The following is a 15,773-nucleotide window of genomic DNA, read 5'->3' as shown; positions in this document are numbered from 1 at the left end:
CTTAAGCTCTTTTGCGCGAAAAAAGTTGCGAGATTACCTGTGATCACGATTGAAATAATGGTGGAACCGTAGGTTATTGGATTTATTCTGATTATGTGCTTTTCAATTGTAAAATATTGCAATCTTTATTAACTGATTAAGTCACTTGAGCTGTGTTGGACATGAAAATGTAAACTCACGGCACGGGCAGGATATTTTCTCCTGGACAACTATTTCAACGTAACGTGGTCAGCTGTTCAAGGTTGACTATTGTTCATCATACATCAGTCTTGATGCACATATTTGGAAATGGTTTCAAGTGAGTAGGACGGAAGATAAGTTAGATAAATGTATTTTGTGCACAAAATTTTGATATGAAGATTTATTTCCACTCTTTTTCTGCTGGGGTTAGTCTACCTTTAATCTTTACTTGGGATCATAATGCAAAGATAAAGGAGGAATTTCATTTATCTTTGTATTTTAATCCCAAAAAGAGATTAACATTTTTTTCGCATGTAAATGATATTTCCATTATATATTATATAAAAGTTCTCATAAGGCGCCTGTTTTGGGTGGACAATTGTTGTAAATTTTACAGCTCTTCAACTAAGAAAATGTACAACTTGAGAGTAATGATAAAAATATGAAATTAAACTCGGCTAAAAGTAAGTGGCTAAAATTTGATATCGGATCGGGGTAAACTCTTCTCCGGATTCCCACCGCATTAAATAACCCATATTAGACATCGTTTCGAGCAATAACTCGGAACTCATCCTCAGGGATGCTTAATATCGTTTTATTTGTTTATGGTTGCAACCATATTATCTGTAGTCTCATAATTTATTACCATAGTATTTCAGCAAAAACTGAGATTGGATGTTTATATTATTTCTGACGAAAAATATACGAACTAAAAACTTTTAATATCAAGTATTTTGTGACTAAAAAGAAAATTTGTTGAATTGTTTTTGTCAATCTTAATGGTTTACATAAATATTAATTAAAATTACGCCACCACATATTTTGAATGAATATGAAGGATGTATTTTTGCAACCGCATCGACAGTTCTCTCGACATTTCTGTTGCGAATGGAAAAATGCTCTCGTAAACTTCAAAACAGTCTTTCTAAGAGTCACATGTCAGGGAAGGGGTAAGGGTGTCTTTTGGAGGTGGGGTAAAGTATGGGAGGAGAAGAGCTTGACGGATGACTGAGCGGCAGCTCTGTTGAAGTGTTTGAGGGGAAGGGGGTCGGAAGGGGAGGTCGTGACGTCAACGGGGTATCCCTCCCCTCCACTGCTTTCCCCTCTTATCACCCTCCCTACCACTACTATTCTTCCCCTCCCTCCACCCCCACGTCCGTGACATACTGTCGACTCCGCTGCTGACAGTTGACGATCATCTCGAGGCGATTTTGACCGACTTGACGCGCGCTGTAGTCAAATGGGAGCGATATTCATCACTCTCATTTGACTCAAGCGCTATTTTGTCTTTTCTTTCGTTGCATATTTGGGGCCATCCATTAATTACGCGAGGCGTTTCGGGGGAGGGGGGGGTCCTATTCTCACCCAATCTCACGAGAATGAAAGGGGTGTGGGTCCTGGCAAGTATCACTCTATATTTTTGTGATGTTTGAACGGTGATTATCAAGGAGGTTGTAAATATCTGGAGGGGGCACCACTGGTTTCGAGCGTGAAGCGAAGTGTGGCCGGTATGGGGACAGTAGCGGATACAAAAACAAAAAACTCGAGGGGGGAGGGGGGCGCAAAAGATATCATGAGTTACCTTTACTCTTATCCTAATAAAAAATAATCAATTCACATGCAGAGTTTAAGAAATTTTTAGTTAAATTTATTACACAGATATACAAGACAATGCCATCTCATGATGTAAAAAAGTTATAATTGTGGTTATTAATTGTATGGCAATGCGGGCGTGCCCACAAGGGGGGGCGCGCGCCCCTTGCGCCCCCCCCCTGTATCCGCCACTGAATGGGGGTGCTTGGGTAGGACAAGCCACGCCCACTCTGGCCAAAGCATTGACAATCCCATAAGGGTCAATGCTTACTATTTGGTGAAATATTTGGTCATAACTCGCTAATACGATAAACTATGGAACGCAAAACGTACACCTTATTTTCTTACTTCATTGGTAGGATTCGCGAAGTTATGACTCAAACATCTTTTCCCAGGGAAAATTATTATCAATCACCACGGTTACGTTCTTCTACCAGCTCAGCTGAAAATAAAATTTTACCAGAGTAAACTAGTCATTTACCTGCACTTATACTGGTATTGAAATCTGTTTTAGCCAACGTAAATTAGCAAATACAGTAATAATATACATTTTCAAGGATATCCCCACCAGTAAAGTGGCTAATAGACACAGTGTTTATACTTTAATATAGAAGTATCGTGAATGATGACAAAAATCCTATGACAGTCACCGGCGAAATACTAATGTTTGTGGCAGCATGTTTCTCTTAATGTAATTCATTTTCAAAGCAAAACTTAGCTACCTTAAAATATCAGTCGGAGACTTGAGTCCAAAAATTGTCAAACTAAGACGGCTAAACTTTGACCACGCAAAAAACTCGGAAACTACGTCTCCAGATATTTACAATCTCCTCGGTAATTATAGACTTAGATCCTAGTAGTCTTAAATACAAGTATTAACTAATCTTAGGGAAAATTAATTTTTTAAATTGTTATTTTAATTAATAAAACGCAATGAAGCATAAATAAACGTATTTACACTGAAATTTACGCATTTTTGAACAATCTCAGGTGAGATTATAGGGAGGGGGCAGGCTAAATATCACGAAATCTCCCGGTGGGGGGACGGGAGGTCCAAAATTACCTCACGTATTAATGGGAAGCCCCCTTACTCGCTTACAAATTAGGGCATCAATTGAAATTTTCAGGGTTTATATACTAGATCCCTGTCAGTATTTTACCGTGTTGCAAATATTAAAAGCAGATTGTGAGTTGCGGTCATATTATCGTGTACTTTGTCCATTAATGGACATGTTAAATTATCACATTTGTGAGGCATGACAATATTTTCAAAGGTGCATTCCGCGAATATTACCGCAAAGTACAGCTCAAGTGACTTAACAGTGGTAAAAGTTATGCAGTGATAGAAACGGGTTTATTGCAGGACGGAAACAAGTGTGCGATGATTGTCACTTACATAATGCTGCATTTTTATTTCGATATTTCCGACTACATGCAATGTATGGACTAAAATTGTTCTACATATATCTATAGCATTACCAATTCATTCTAAGGCTTTAGTTTTTTAAGGGGTCATACTAGGCTTTCAATGATCGTTTATTCTTCTAAGAATGTATGTGTAACATCTGAATAGTCGCAGAAAGAACGTACGTTATTTGACACTGAATTACGCTCTGTTTTACCGCCGGTATATCTAGAATAATCCACTTTCACACTTTAAATTCACATTCCATTGTTTTAACTAAGCACCTTCAGCTCACACAATATCTACTGATGGAGTGTTTGTCATTCCCTCATAATTTTATCACAAATACTTTTAGGCACGTAGTTTCAAACAATATTTTCACGATTAAGGTTCACAATGATAAATATAGGTAATCCATTATTTCACTCTTAATTTTTATTGAATTTAGTTTCAATTGGTCACAAGTATACCGTATTTTCGCACAATTGCTTTGAGAGACTCAATTTATGCTGTGAATAACTTTAATAGAAAAATTAGTTGAGGCCAAAATAATAGATAGGGTGTTTATATTATTGTTGGCGAAGAAGATTCGAATAAATTTTTAATCAATTTATTTTTTGTCCAAAAGTCAATTTATCGAATTTTTCCAATTTTCACAAAAGAAAAAAAAATCAGCAGGTGTGATGATCAATGACAGGTGACAATAACCGTTCATACTTTGCTATGACATGATTAACTTACATTCGTTTGCTACAAGTTTTTTAATATCCTTATTGTGCTTTAGTCATGAAATATTTTACAGGGCCAATTCCCTGACCGCATTCAAAGCTGTGAAGACAATTATAAGCGCTAGATCAAAATGTTTTTCCATTTTACTGAGTGCATCCATAAGGAGTTCGGGAATGCAAAATCCGTGGACCAGTTTCCCAAGCCTTAATGTTCACTAAATTTTTATATCTATTCCGTTTAATTTTAAAATGAACCCGAAGCACATTATGTATTTCATGAGAGTTATTATTTTCATTCATTGAAGACGAAGCGATGTTTCAACAACATTTGCTTCGTTATTTAAGTCGAAAAACTTTGGTGAAAGTTTTCTTAATTTTTTTTATATATATCGCTTTCAAGTTTATTGTGTTTAAAATACTTAATTATTACTAAATATGGTTTGGAATATACATTAATAAATTTTTTTTCATCGACGCTAAATATGGTGACTTGTACAACATAATATAGTCTCCGTACCTTTTACTTCAATATTTCCTCAACGAAAATTACAGTTTGAGTTTTATGATCCACATTCCTCAAAAAAAACATAAGTTCTCTTTCACACATAGGATTTTTCACTTCCAAAATATTATATTAGTGGCATATCTTCATATTACTCCGGCATTTTGACTTGCAACTCTCCCAGCAGTTTTTATCGGTATATTAAATTTATTGATATTGCCTTAGGTCGAACATTCACTTCTCATAAATATTAAGCTAATTGTGTTGAACTATATTTTTCTATTTTCACCCACTTAAATCTAAAATTACTATCGCCATAAGATTCTATAAAAAGCATCTCATAATAGTGTTTATTTTTAATTTTATTGTAATTGAAAACTGCATTCTTTTAAAATGTACGACCGTCACCAAGACTGTTTTTTTTCCAAAACATACATTAATCTCTCTTTTATTTCTTCTTGTAATTTATATGGCTATCCATTAAGTTTTTTATCGCTAACAATAGAACTAACAAATGATAGAATGATTAGTTTACTAAAATGGTGATGTTAACCTACTATGCTTTCAACTTAGTAGTTTGTGAGCATGTTTCTATAAGACTCCTTCGGTACAGGACTGTTGTAAAATGTTTTATGGTTTTACTGTTATGTTGAAATACCGAATCGTTTCGGGAACACATTCCTCTCCCAGAATTCCGATAGTTATCAAAGCTTTCAAAGTATGATGCACACAAAGAAATATTGTGGAGCTCTTAATTGACATACCCCTACATCCTGTACGATTCCACAGTTTGGTTTGAACAAGCGAGGATACAAAGGAACACGAGGCAAGGTTGTATGCGCGACACATGATAAATCGCCTACAGTTTGCGAGGCCAAGACCTACATATTTGGACTAAGTGCTTGTGGTTTGTCTGTGTGTTGTGCCTGTGAGAATGTTAAGTGTGTGAATGTAAGTGTGAGTTGGGTGTAAAACGTTTTCGTGAGGATATGACTCCCTTCTCCTTTGAAGCGCGGAATTTTCACCATGCCGAACGTCATTCGGATGTTTTTTTTAGCCAAAATAAACCCTCCCGAGGTGAAACTATTTTCGAACGAATACAACATTATACTACTTTCAGCTTTCAGTCAATAAAGTAGTCGATTACTTTCATTATTTGGAATTTAGTGCCACATTGATCTTTGCCATTGTTATAATGGTAATAAGATTAGGGATTTTTGGCTGATGAAATGTCGAGGTAAAAATATTAATAGTAAGTTATCGCAAAAAGCGTTCCTTCAATGGTCCGCATTAGAATCTTGGTGCGAAAACACAATCCTAAGATATCAAGTTAAATTTTATTATCCGAACTTATGTGCCATTCCCAAAAAGTGCTAACAAGCAATTCACTTTTTAATTTTCATTCGATAACTTAGCCGTTTCAAAACTGTGAAAGAGAAAGTTTAGGCTTCCACTTAATCTCGACAACTTTGCTAAATTTTATTACAGAAATTACCGCAGTATTTTTAATATCTCACTCAAAAGCAGCACTGTACACAAGGGCCTTTGCATTGTGATAATAATTACTAGATAGCGAATTTTGGAGTATGGAGTTGTGATCTAACGTAACAACTCGCAAAAACTAGTATAAAATATATTTCTCGTAAGATCTTTGTTGGAATGAAATTTAAATTTACCTCAAGGTTTCTTTTGTTCTCGTGTTACTTCGTTTTCTCAACACCAATCACTTGTTTATTTGATTTTTTTTCAATTTTCATACATTTTTCGGTCATATTTTCAAGTGAGTTATTGTAATCTAGTTCCATGGCTCAGGCTTCGCGACAGTCAATACTGAACCTCTTTGCTCAACGTAAAGTAGATCCTTCACACTCAGTAATGCTTCATATTAAATTCTTCGCTATATAATTATCGTGATAGATGATGAAATCACGGTTATATATTGTGTCAATTTATTCTTTTGCCTTTCATTATTCTGTCCTACAGTAGGATATATACGAGGGCCGTTTTTTTCAACCTCTGATGGGTCATGAACAGAAGACGAAATGATTGATAAAAAATTATTTCATTGTTAAATATTGGGCTCACTTGTGGTTTCCTTTCGACATTATTGATTCGGCGATTGAGAAATCGGTCGTGTCCGTGGACAAGCTTTACTATACATTCTTCTTAGGATGTTTCCGCCAATGACTTCCTGCGAATTTTGCCTTTGTCCTGAAGCTCATTTGAAAACGCTTCCATTTCCAGCCACTTCTTCATTTAATTGTAAAAATGGAAGTCACACGGCACTCTGTCGACATAGCATGGCGGGTGATAGAAAATGTCCCATTGTTCAAGGAGCAGTTGGACTGCAACAGCGCTGAGATGACGGGCATTGACATGGATCAGAACACTTCCAGAAGTCAGCATGTATATTCTTTTGTTTTGAATTGTAATGGACGTAATATTTCACACGGTTTCATACTCTAGCCAGAGTGCATTAAAAATAAACTCTCTTTTATCGGCATAAAGGTCAATACATGCCGATGCTAAAGCCATTGGGCGAGTTTTCTGGCTGTCTCTCCGCAGTGCACCCTTGGCGGGAGAATCAATTGAGGCAGTGCAGTGAATGAGATTGCTAATAACCTTAAACTAACAACTTACGTTAAGAAATGACTTGAGCGTGGTGTAAAGGCCGTATCACACTAGCGACTGCGGCCGGCGCTGCGGCTGCGACCGCGACTGCGACTGGCCCGTCGACCAATCAGAGCGAGGCAGTCGACGCTGCGACTGCGACTCCGAAGAATAGCCGACCGGCTATTCTTCAGAGTCGCAGTCGCAGTCGCAGCCAATCAGAGAGCTCCATTTCAATCTCGCGCGCTGGCGGCAGACGTGTTTGTTTGTTTTGGTTACCGTAGCGAGGGAAGTTCAAGAAGGTTATAAGATAACGCTGAGATAATTTCGGATTTTTAAAGTGAAGATGGAAGCCCACTATATTGGATATTGCACCCGAGTACACAGGTGAATGAAAATGAAGTACGTTTTAACATATTTTAGGAACATTTTCAACAATTGCTGCTCTCTATCTATTCTTTGGGCTTTCGTAAACAAACAAGCCACAAGCAGAAACGTTCATACGTGCGCATGCGCGATCGTGGCGTCGGCCGCAATGTGTGATGGGGTGTAGTCGCAGCCGCAGCCGCAGTCGCGGTCGCAGCGGCGGTCGCAGTCGCTAGTGTGATACGGCCTTAAGGCCGTATCACACTAGCGACTGCGGCCGGCGCTGCGGCTGCGACCGCGACTGCGACTGGCCCGTCGACCAATCAGAGCGAGGCAGTCGACGCTGCGACTGCGACTCCGAAGAATAGCCGACCGGCTATTCTTCAGAGTCGCAGTCGCAGTCGCAGCCAATCAGAGAGCTCCATTGCAATCTCGCGCGCTTGCGGCAGACGTGTTTGTTTGTTTTGGTTACCGTAGCGAGGGAAGTTCAAGAAGGTTATAAGATAACGCTGAGATAATTTCGGATTTTTAAAGTGAAGATGGAAGCCCAGTATATTGGATATTGCACCCGAGTACACAGGTGAATGAAAATGAAGTACGTTTTAACATATTTTAGGAACATTTTCAACAATTGCTGCTCTCTATCTATTCTTTGGGCTTTCGTAAACAAACAAGCCACAAGCAGAAACGTTCATACGTGCGCATGCGCGATCGTGGCGTCGGCCGCAATGTGTGATGGGGTGTAGTCGCAGCCGCAGCCGCAGTCGCGGTCGCAGCGGCGGTCGCAGTCGCTAGTGTGATACGGCCTTTAAGGAGGACGCGCAATTGCCCTACCTGCGCAATGCTCGCCTGTCGCCTGTATGGTGTTTTTAATGAGAAGCTGGAGGTTGAAAAAAAGCCGCCCTCGTATTTACCATAATGGATACTTTCGAAAATAAACTAATCTTAACAGAAAATGCATTGTTAAAAACTTTTGCTATTTTAAGATGCTCAGCTATTGACTCGATCCCTTCTCTGAAACGTTTCTCGTTCTTGAACACAACAAAATGTGGCTGTTTGTCTGGTTGTTCGCTATACACTTTTAAATAAATTCAGTTGGCGCGATTTTCAATACTTATCCATGAAAAACGAATCATTTGCTACTTCAGTCATTGTTTTCTGTTGTAACAACTGAGGTATATTCTTTCTCTTTAAAGTCATGTTACTTTGAGACATTATTTTCGATCGATCTACATCGTGAATAATATATACGTTATATAATGACCGTTACTCTTTATATAGATGAGAATTGTAAGCCTGAACGACTTTCTAGGAATTTGTCATTCCTCTGGAACTCAGCGTAGGAATTTTACCCCCAATTCAGTGTTGCCATGAATTGAATCCAACGTTCCTATTTTCTCCGCGTTGCCATCGCTTAAATGAAAAATTTCAGACATGTTTTTGTATTTACGAAACTTTTTTCGCTGATAATTCCAATAATTCATTTTTTCATTAGAGAACGCATATTATATTTTCAACAAACCATATTGAAATATTTTAACGCTATTTAATTGCTATTGAAGTTAAAAATTTCTAAAACAAACTAAATTTACTTTTAAGTTTTAGTTAAATAATTTTTTCAAACATGCAATTGTTTTTACACGATTTGTAGGTATAATAACTAATGTCCCGCGGACTAATTTTGTTTTTAAATCAAGTCTTAAAATGATCTTTAATGACCTGATAGAGTAACCTCACTTGTCGTAAAAAAGTCATGCCACTAAGAAGAATGTATATTTTTATAAAATGAACCCCTAAAGAAAACATGAATGAAAGTTTTTTTGAGATTGATGATATTTTTGGGATTTTTTGATACACTTGAGAATGATAATATTTTTTGAGACTTTTTCATACCTTGTTAATCGAATACCAAGGCACGGTAAGCATGCTACAACCTGCCACAAAACCTTTTTCCCTCGATTTTTGATGCACATTAATGATTCAATTTTTTCACTTTTAAACTTGTTAAAAGTTTACCTTTTGCAAATGTGCTTGCATGAAAAATGGCATGGTTACATTAACAGCGATTTTACTTGAAGCAGTCATTTCGTGTACTCTCAAAGATTTTTCATGTTTTTGTCCTGAATTTGATAAAGGGTGCCCGTATATTGTATTTTTTGAAGTGTATTTTTCTCCATTTTTTGTTTCTCATACCAACAAATAAGGTCTGACATGATTTTGTTTGCCACGAATGGGAATCTTTCGTTCCGCGATGAATGAGAATATTGTTTTCCTTATGATTAAATCTACAATTAGTGTTAATGTAGACCGCCTAGTTATTCATTTAAGCGCCCTAGGCTTGTATAGCAAACAACCTAACAAACATATTTTAACGCCGAGAGATCGAAAATAGGACCCCTGAAAAATATGGAAGTTTTCTGTAATTTTGTAAAAACGTATAATCCAAATGCAGAATTAATTATTTGAAGAAAATTCCACGTAACCTATTTTAATAAACATTTTAATATTAGTCTGGTGAGACTTTAGATTCTGTGGTAATGTTTATTAATGAAGCGTGTAAACCCGTTGCCGAATAGTCCTACGTTGACCTTGAATTACATAAGCTAAATTTGTGCTTGTGACCACTGTTATTTCTGGTTCATTAAAATTAACTTAATACTTTGGCTCAGAAAAAATGGATAGAAATTTAAGTCAGCGTCATTTTTTCAAATAAAAAGTTCTACTGTGATATGGAGCTGCAAAATTTTATGTTGTCTGGTCAAAAAATATTTCTTACGCTGTTTTATGCATTAAAAACATTCACCGACAACGTGATTCGGTTTTATAGGTCTGTTTTTTATATCTGGTTTCTACTCGGATTGTAGTAGCCAAAGTGAAAACTGGTTCAGACATATAAGGACCGTCGAAACCTAGGGTTACAAGTGCAATTTAAGTAATTTTGGATATTTAGTGCAGATAATGGTTGGTGTGGTAAGCAATATTGTTGTAAGTAAGTGATACAAGTGCATCGATGAGTATATATGTATGTACTTATCATTGATTCACTTGTATCCCTTTGCTACAGCAATATTGTGCATCCCACCGTTATCTGTAATTATCCCTAAAATTATAAAAATTGCACTCCTACCCATTGACTTCTAGGGTCCTCATATATTGTCGTAATTGGGCGAAACAAAACCCTTTAGTATTAATGGTAAAAATCACAAGTACGAATTAAATTCTCCTAATTTTAACCAAGATTTTCCAAACGATACTTCATTGCGACTTGGGAGGGTCTATTTTGACTCGGTAACGTTACCTATCAGACTACTCAGGCAGCCTATTTATTAAAAAAATACTGCAATGGAGAAAGGAAGGGATACTAATATCCAAACGATACACCAGCTCAAACTTGAACTGTGACACGCTCATCAATAGCATTAAGTTGCCAGTATTTTTTTTATTCAAGCAAAAAAAATGAAATATGTGCTCGCTTTCGTGTCTTTTTAATTAATTATTATTTTTTTGCCTCGGTGTATAACTGTCGATGTCTCATCTCATTGTTGTTTTATTGTTGTCTTTGTTCATGCGTTGCTATGGGTGTGAGTCGACCCTCCCACTCGCCTCTATTCTTCAAACACTTCTCCACCAGTCCTCACCTCCGCTATGCACTATGAGCTCCCGAAATTTTCCGTTTTTCATCACCAAAACCCCCTAGAACAAGAAAAAGAAAATTTTGATGTCATCAAAGGACCTCACTCGGAAACATAGCACTATGAATATCATAAATGATGCCAGCAATGAAAGTTCTCCTATTATTGTGATTGGGTACCCATGAGGTTTATCTATAGCTGTCAACCAAATATTTTTGAAAAGAAACCAGCCTTACTGCATCAAAGACGGTGACGGTATTTGTATAAAAGTAGAGTCCTAGCTATACCGTTTTCTGATAAGCTAGGCCAAATTTATTCTGAAAAAAAATGAAAATAAGAAAGCTACGTTAGCTTTTAGACTTAAGTAATGGTCGTTAAATGTCACAATATTTAGAAAAGCAAGTTAACTTTGGATTTTATTCCATAATTCGATTAAGAAACCGAATAAAAGAAAAGATAGTTACTCTTCAAAACCGAAACTATACTTAAGTTTATTACTACGGGATTCAAATAGAATTCTTATATATTTTAAAAGTATTTTATAACCGAATAATCATTGGTGAATGAAAAATACCCTTAAAAATTGAATTAAAAATAAAAAATTCCCATTTTTTGACCATTAAATGGCTGTTTTTATTAACAGAATTGTCGATCAGAAATATAATATCCGAGTCATATTCAGCGATTTAAATAATTGAAATCTATCTTAGAAAATTTAAAACTGTAATTTAAGATTATAAATCGTTGTTATAATTATTTTATGTAATACAATAACTCTTATTCATAAGGAGTTTTTCTCGTATGCCTATCATACTTTTTTAACTTCTGTTTGATTAGACTCTTTAACTTCCTTTGCATAAACAATTCTGATTCTTATGGGCCACATTAGCATAGTCATTCAAATATGCATGGTTAGGAATCTTACTCCAAAACATTAAAAAGCCACGAGATAATATGTTCATAATTTGTTTTGGAATCAAAATTTACGACAAAAAATTATAGGCCCTCACTTTATACATTGCTTTGCTCTATCTAGTGCATTTTATTATTGACAAACATCTCAAATATTTCAATTTCCTTATTTTTCATTGCCTTTAGGATGTTTCCAAGGGAGCTCATGTGCGTCTCTGAATAGACTAAAATATCTCTTCAATCCTAAACCTTATTGGTCATGCATCCATTCACATTGTCTGTTCGTCTTATTTTGTGTGCAAATCATTGTCCGTTGCATCCAAAATTTATCCAATCCTTCGTCAAAAAAATATGTATCCTTATTTCTTCCTGCCGTTTGAATGCATAAAAAATTCACCATCTCTTCGTGCCTACCTTTTCTCCAACCTCCAACCAAACCTCCGCCCATGGCAAAGAGGAATCTGCAACGTTCGCTATCTCTCGAACCGTCCTCATTTTTTTAATCCATGTTTTTTCAATATACAATTCCCATTCTGTCCTCATTATCTCCACTAGACTTAACATTTTTTTAGTTTTACATAGTTATATTTTAAATGGAGGTCTCTTTTTTCAGTGTCCATTTTGATTAGAGTGCAGTTTTAATGTTAGCAAATCCTTAAGCTTAATCCGAACGTCCGTGAGGGTTCGGTTGACAATTCGCATCGGCTGTCATTGTGGCTTTGCTTACCCTGAGACCCTATTGCCTCTGTGTGTACCTTTGCCCTGATTTCTCAGGAAAATCTTTCAATTTTGAACTGTGGTAGATGTGTCCTCAAAGGCGATTCTACGAGCCTAGTTTCTGAATCGGATTTTGAGAGGTGCCATTTTTTTCCTCTCTTGTTTTTCCTCGAATTGATCATCGACACAGCAACTACACAATCTCTGTCTCGCTTATTTCTCCTGATTTTTAAATGTCCAATATTTTGGATGCTGATTCAATTGTAACTTTTTACAAAGCATTTATTTGCTTATCTTGATTATTTTTTGTATCTTTTTCAAGCAAACATTCTCGAAATGTATATATTCGGAAATCCACCGTAACAAGAATTTTTAATCAACTAAATGGAAAACTCACCATATAGCTTGGGTCGTCATAGCCTGAAATAATATTGAAGATGTGTCTTAGGTGAGAAGTATATAAAACTTGTCCCTGCAGATTAATCTGATGCTGGAAATTTTTTAAAATAAATGATGAATACCATTGAATAAATCATTGATGAGTGATAAGATATGTTTTTCGTAAAAAATCCTTGAGGAAGTTAAATGCTTTTGGTAGCAGTATTTCCAAGTTTGAGCACAAATTATTGCTCAAACTTAACTCTTTTTTTCACTGTTTGTCATTTGGTTTTGGAATATGGTTGTGTAATAAATCACTGCTCCTGTTATAAAAACAAATGTTCAGGTCTCAAATGAAAATGCTAGTTCCTTATTACAGAAGTTTAGCCGGTTAAATTTGCGGTCTAACTGAACCTTCACGGAAGTATTCGGGCCGAATACCTGGGATTGCGGTTGCTATTATCGGTTTTTTTGGGGCAGTTATCTTGATGATGATTTAAGCCCTGCATTTTTCCAAAATTTGTAAAAAAATGTCGCTCAATCCGGATCGGGATTAAAATAAGCTCAATACGAGGCGAATATTCACCCTTAGCCTTGCAGAAGGTCTTATAAATCACAAATACAACCTCGCTCAATGCAAGGTCATCAACGACCGACACAATTGCCATTTTTCATTTTGCCGCGGAAAATTTTTCAAAAAATAAAATAAAAAAAAGAAGTGATTTTTCATGTATCCAGCAGCTAAAAGTAGAATTAAATAACAATTTTCTCATATAATAGACTGTAGGCCTGTTTGTAGTGAACAGAAGAAAATGAATTGATTGCATTAAATTTAAAAGTACTGAGTGATTAACAAATATTTGGATTATAGTGACAATTTCCTTTAAATAAACACAAAGAACGTTTGACGAGAGATACTTTGTATTTTTATGCCGTGTAAACAAAGTTAATAAGTTAAAAAAAGCCTACTAGACTCAATGGTCAATTATATTGAAATTTATATGCAACTTAAAACTTTTTGTTTAGTAAAAATAATAATTTTCATGAAAAACGCTTTTTTATTGTTCAACAAATACTTGTTGACGTGAAAGCTAACATTTTTCACTGCTAAATATTTTAAATGAAAAGAAGTTATATGAGTCTAATAGAATCCCCTTACGCGATTAAGTCAGAAATATATGTTGCACTACTAGGGTTAAATAGCCAATAAAGCATGAAGTCACCTGTAGAGATTGACGAGAAAAATCGGAATTAATTTCGTGAGGCTTATTCCGATGAATTTTTAGATTAGCGTGTTTCCATGTATCAAAAATGATCCTAAAATCTCATAGATAAACTTTGATCGATCCTATTGTAAGAATTTGGGAACAGATATTTTATGGAAATATCTGCAGAAGCAATTTAATGTGCAACATTCTGTGAGGAAAATTTATGCACCTATGCTTACACTCGAAGTAGGCCCCTCCAAAATTTCAAATTGTGTTAGAAGCATCAAACTATAGTTTTTCACATTCAATGTGAACTGACAGCGCCAGAAGGAGTGAACAAAGAGTGTTAAATATGAATCTCATTTCGTTTGAATATCAACCTGATTTCAAACTTTTACCAATAATTTACCGAAAAATGATTTTTTAAACTTGGATAACTAGTTTTGATTTATTAATACCGCATCTCCTTAGGTACTCGGCCCAACTATGTTTTTTCTTAAATCGTCGTTCCCATTATTTTTTTCGTATTTGTATTTTTTTGCTCCTCCAAGATAATGTGATTCCTTCCGCCAATTCCTACCCCTAAAAAAATACCTCCTTAACATTCCTATTCTCACTCACCTTCTCGTCCCAATTTCATGTGCGCCATCTGTGTCCACCGCTTGCGAAAACGTTTGCCCACCCACACCCACTGTTAGCCGAGGCGAAGAACGAGCAGCAGAATCGGTCTGAGTGTGAAGAGGCCCTTGGAAGCTGCGACAGAGAAATCTGTGCTTGTGTCGACGAACGGAGGCTAAAGGTAGACGAACGCGAGCCTTTGGGAAGGGCCGGGAACTCCGACAATCGGACTGGGGAAGGTGTTCTTGGGGCGGAGACTTATATCGCCGGCCCTGGATATTGGAGTCCGTCAGGGGCCCTATCACATGTACTCTGACCTCTGTAAATGCGTTCACGCGTGATTGTGGAAAGTATAGTGGGAGAATAGGGAAGCAAAACTTCATAAAAGTGCAGTGACTCATTTAAAAAAACGATTGAGGAAAAGATTTGTCAAAAAAAAACTTTAAAAAGGAAGAAGATCATCAAAGCCCTGACCGACTCTTAGTCGAACGGGCACATATCATTCCCTTTTTGATACTCAGATATTCGAGGATTTTTACAGAGGTAAAACTAAAAAAAATAAACAGGGAAAGAACGAGAAAATAATGTGCCAACGTGTTTTTTGTTCTGTGCACCATTCTGTGTAGGAAGAGAAGAAAACACGTTAAAAATCACTCGGACAGGGTTCGCAAGAAACAAAAGGGCACGGGAAACAAAAGAAGTGAGATATTTTTGCTCGCCACCACGACGACCGCCATCATCGCCATTGTTGCTCTCGTTGTCTCATTGTTGCGGAGGTGAGGAGGGTGGGGTGGGGGTGGAGAAGTTAGGGGTGGGACCTGAGCTCCCATCCCACCACGGCCTTCAAATATGAGCTGGATATTCTCTGTTCCAGGTGAGTGAACGGGGCCGTCTGCAACATTGATTACATTCATTGAAAAAGGG

The 15,773-nt window shown here is 36.6% G+C and overlaps 1 protein-coding gene across 3 annotated transcripts in view; it reads left to right on the top strand.

Moving 5' to 3' along the window:
* The window catches only part of LOC124169686 (protein quiver), a 168,031-nt gene that overhangs the window by 9,041 nt on the left and 143,217 nt on the right, over positions 1-15,773 (top strand). Inside the window, exon 2 of one of the 3 annotated variants that reach the window (XM_046548361.1) lies at positions 14,930-15,723. The exons of the other annotated variants lie outside the window; for them this stretch is intronic. Coding sequence (XP_046404317.1) covers positions 15,699-15,723 — 25 coding nt within the window. The 5' untranslated portion in view covers positions 14,930-15,698. The remainder of the gene's footprint in view (positions 1-14,929; positions 15,724-15,773) is intronic. 3 annotated transcript variants of the gene reach the window in all.

Source organism: Ischnura elegans, chromosome 12, assembly GCF_921293095.1.
Source record: "Ischnura elegans chromosome 12, ioIscEleg1.1, whole genome shotgun sequence".
Lineage (NCBI taxonomy): Eukaryota > Metazoa > Arthropoda > Insecta > Odonata > Coenagrionidae > Ischnura > Ischnura elegans.
Note: the sequence above shows the minus strand (reverse complement) of the source record. Positions and strands in the feature narration are given on the sequence as shown.